Source organism: Ovis aries, chromosome 15 (assembly GCF_016772045.2).
Source record: "Ovis aries strain OAR_USU_Benz2616 breed Rambouillet chromosome 15, ARS-UI_Ramb_v3.0, whole genome shotgun sequence".
NCBI lineage: Eukaryota > Metazoa > Chordata > Mammalia > Artiodactyla > Bovidae > Ovis > Ovis aries.
Genome location: NC_056068.1, coordinates 44286129 through 44290135, shown reverse-complemented (window position 1 = coordinate 44290135; position 4007 = coordinate 44286129). Strand labels below are relative to the sequence as shown.

Sequence of the window (4007 nt, the reverse complement as noted above, 5' to 3'; positions counted from 1 at the left end):
AATAAAAAAGAACTTACACGCCTACAGAAAATGAATGTGAACATACTATCATAACAGAGGGATCCTGATATATTTTTAAACTTGGAAAAATCAGCAAATTAAATATATTAGTATCAAGAAATGTAAACTATTTTCACCACTATTAAATTGAAATAATGTTCAGCCTGGCACTGAATCAATATCACCTGCATTCTCAGCATAGTCAGAATGTATGTAAATCCACTTTTCTTCGCCATACTTTCAACAAAACTCTTTTCATCTCACTGTTGCGCAAGCTATAGATCAGTGGATTCAGCAGAGGTGTGAGCAACATGTAAGCCAAGGACATCAGCTTCTTGGTTTCTGGGGAGTAGCCAGATTTGGGTTGTAAGTAAGTCATACTGGCTGTGCCATAGAAGAGGGTAACAGATGTGAGATGGGAGGCACAGGTGGAAAAGGCCTTTTGCCTCCCAGTGGTTGATGGCATCTTCAGGATGGCAAAGAGAATTCGAATGTAGGACAAGAGTATCAACAAGAAAGGGACCATAACAATCAAAATGGTGCCAGTGAATGCGTAGATCTCAAACAAAAAGGTATCTGCACATGCAAGCTCTAACACTGGGGGAGTCTCACAGAAGAGATGATTAATTTCACTAGGGCCACAAAAGGGAAAACTAAAAACCCATGAGGTCTGCACAGTAGCCACCATGATCCCTGAGACCCATGAGAATATAATTAATTTCATGAAAACCCTTCTGTTCATAATCAATGCATAGCTCAGAGGATGGCAGATTGCAGCAAATCGGTCATAAGCCATTGCCCCCAGGAGAAAACATTCAGTCCCCCCAAAAAGAAGAATGAAATACATCTGTGAAAAACAGCCTGCAAAAGTGATCGTAGTTTTTTCACTGGAGAGGACCACCAGCATTTCAGGCATGATGACCGCACTGAAACCCACTTCCACCACAGACAGGTTCAGGAGAAACAAGTACATGGGAACGTGGAAGCTCTGTTCCAGGGAGATGATGACTATAATGATGGCATTTCCCAGCAGAGTCACCAGATAATCAACCAGGAACACCCAAAAGAGCTGCCTCTGTAGTTCAGGAAAATTAGAAAAGCCCAAGAGGATGAAGTCAAACACAGAGCTTTGGTTCTGCCTTTTTATGTCAACAGTGGAGCATATACTGTTTTAGGAACATAGTTTACAAAGTACAAAGTCACAGTCTAACAGTTCTGAGCCAGCATCTGCATTCAACCCAAACAATCTTGACAAAAAATATAAAGAGGAGCCCATCCTGACAGAAATCTAGTTTGACAGTTTTGGAGAATGGCTGATTATTGTAACTTAGAAATCTTATCTGATACATACAAAATAATATCAGAGTTTTATTGCAAACACCATGTAGTTTAAAAATCAAATTCAGTGTTAAAGCAAGTAGGAATATTCTATAACTCAGATCCCATTCATAAAACACTGCTAAAGGTAGCATCTATTTTCTCAACTTTATGTAAATATGAAATTTAAGACCACAAAAAATAAAGCTCATGTTTGCTTATGCTAATCAGAACATAGAGCCATAAGAAGAAAGCAAATGTGGGCTAGCACTCTCCTCCTTTCATTCAAAAGGCTCTGAACTAAGAAATACTTAAAGATTTTTGAAAATAGAACAGGTAAGACAATTTGAACTTCCATAAATATAAAAATGCAGTAGGTACTTACTACTTCAGAATTGTACACTTCAAAGTAGTAAAACATATTATATATATTTTACCACAATAAAAGTTCAATGGATTAACATTTTCAACTAAAAATAACACCTCAAAAAGTGACAAATGGAAAAAGATAACCCACAAAAAATTTTTATAAGATTCTACTAAGTCTAAGTACAACAACAATGATATATACTTTTTTTTAACTATTCATTAGTTCAAAATGACTGTGCTTGGCTTGGTTAAAAGTGACAACTCCCTGTAGAAACACACAAAGAAGGTGTAATTTAAACGTTCCTACCTGAGGTGATCTGTAACTATGTGAACTGGCTTTATACCCATTGATTTTTGCCAATAGGTCAAATATATTGGGACTTGCCAGACAAGAAACATGTGGTGTCAGTTCTCATTGGTGGAACCTTAAGACATAATAATTTAGAAAAAGCCCACGTTTTATTCACTGTAAACTTATAATTTAAAGTTTTCCTTCTCTCTCTCTCTTTCGTTTTCTTCTCTTTCTCACCATTAAATTTCTCATCAAGGTGTTCAATTAATCATTCATTACTCAACACTGATTGAGCACCTACCATTTTTAGCCTGTATATTCTGAGACAAACCTTGGATACCAGAGTTCAACAGAGAGCAAACCACACAACCTAAAATGGAAAATAGGGTCTCACTCCCTAAGCCAGTACTTATAACTCCTACCTCTCACACTGTGCTCTATTTTCTTCAATAGCTCCTACTGATTTGTATTTACACATATATTTGTATATATATATATATATATATAAATATATGTATATAAACACACACTGTCTCTCTCACTAAATATAAATCCCAGGATTGCAAAGATTATACTTTATACTCACTATGCCTACAAGAGTTTCTGATGCATAACAAATGCTAAACCAATTTTTTCTTGAATAAATGAAAACAAAAATTAGGATAATGCAGACTCAACTTTATAGGAATGTTCTATCTACATGAAGAGTAAAATCAGTATAAATAGTATTGGGGGAAAAGGTAATAACAAACATATTAGATACTTCAAGGAGGAAAAGAGTACTTCTGAATGAGCGATGAGAGTGAACAACTACCTCATAAGCAGTCAAGGCTGGAAGGGCAATGAGTCAGGAGAAAGACAGGAGGAAGGCTAACTTGCTCAAATCAAAATGTATTTGTTGACAGTTTAGCACTAAAATGGAGATCTTCTGGTTCTCTGTGACACTGTAAAGATCAATGGAAGTTAACTGTGGGAGATGAGAAATCCAAGAAGAGAAAGACAGCAAGTTGAAGACATGTAATGCTGTCTATAAAAAAGGTCATTAGAATATTAGCAAATAGCAGAAGGCAAGTTGACTTATTTCTAAGTTTGGCTATAGGCATGTACTAAAATCAAACCTCTATAAATTATATTTTTGTTGTCAAAAAACTCCTAAATTAATAAAAAATAGACTCTGCAGGCCAAGTATTTAAACTAATTTCTAATGGAGAGAAATAACGATGCATATTCAGTTGCAAATTTTCAAAGTGGATAGGCTTTGAGCACTAGAAAATTCAAAGTATCATACAAACAAACATACAAAGGAGAAGAGGGTGACAGAGGATGAGATTGGTTGGATGGTATCACCAATGCAATGGACATGAACTTGGGCAAACTCCGGGAGATGGAAAGAGACAGGAAGTCTGGCGTGCTGCAGTTCATGGAGTCGCGAAGAGTCAGACACAACTTGGCAACAGAACAACAACAACAACACAAAGTGGAAAACCTCTAAAGGACTGATGAAAAGCATGTTATAAAACAAAATGTTCATGATGTAAATAGCAACTGACTATAGATGGCGCCACTTAATAACTTAGAGACCCTCATGCTGTCTTAATAGCTCTCTGACATGGAATACTTGGGCAGATCACTCTCTTTTCTAGATTTCAGCCTTCCAGGTGAAAAAGGTCTGAGTTGGACTTATTTACCCATTCCTTCCCAGTGAAAATCTTCTAAGACTTGATGATTAGTGTCCTCCGAGTACACACCTCTAATTATTGTCCACACTTTTTCTCTGAAAAGAAAAGAGCAAAACTGAATAGCATCAACACCAAGGAGTTTACTGATTCAAATGTTTCAGCTGTGTTCAGTGATTCCTGATCACTGAGATCACTTCAACAGCATCTCTAACTATCAATAGAAGATGAACTGTAAATGAAAAACCCACCAACAAGCATATAGCAAGAATCTTCACTTTTTTACCTTGAATCTCGCAAGTAAAAGAGCCTGGAGGATCAAGATAGTGGAGTAGAAGGATTTAAGCTCACCT

At 36.5% G+C, this 4007-nt stretch overlaps 1 protein-coding gene across 1 annotated transcript; it reads right to left on the bottom strand.

Moving 5' to 3' along the window:
• Nucleotides 1-202: 202 nt before the first annotated feature.
• On the bottom strand, nt 203-1141 carry LOC114118259 (olfactory receptor 10A3). The gene has a single exon (XM_027979012.1). It carries the CDS (start codon nt 971-973, stop codon nt 203-205), a length of 771 nt encoding a protein of 256 aa, XP_027834813.1. The 5' UTR covers nt 974-1141.
• Between the last annotated feature and the right edge of the window lie 2866 nt (nt 1142-4007).

Coding starts and splice junctions, on each gene's coding strand:
- LOC114118259 (XM_027979012.1), bottom strand. CDS start 973: ATGTACTTGTTTCTCCTGAACCTGTCTGTGGTGGAAGTGGGTTTCAGT.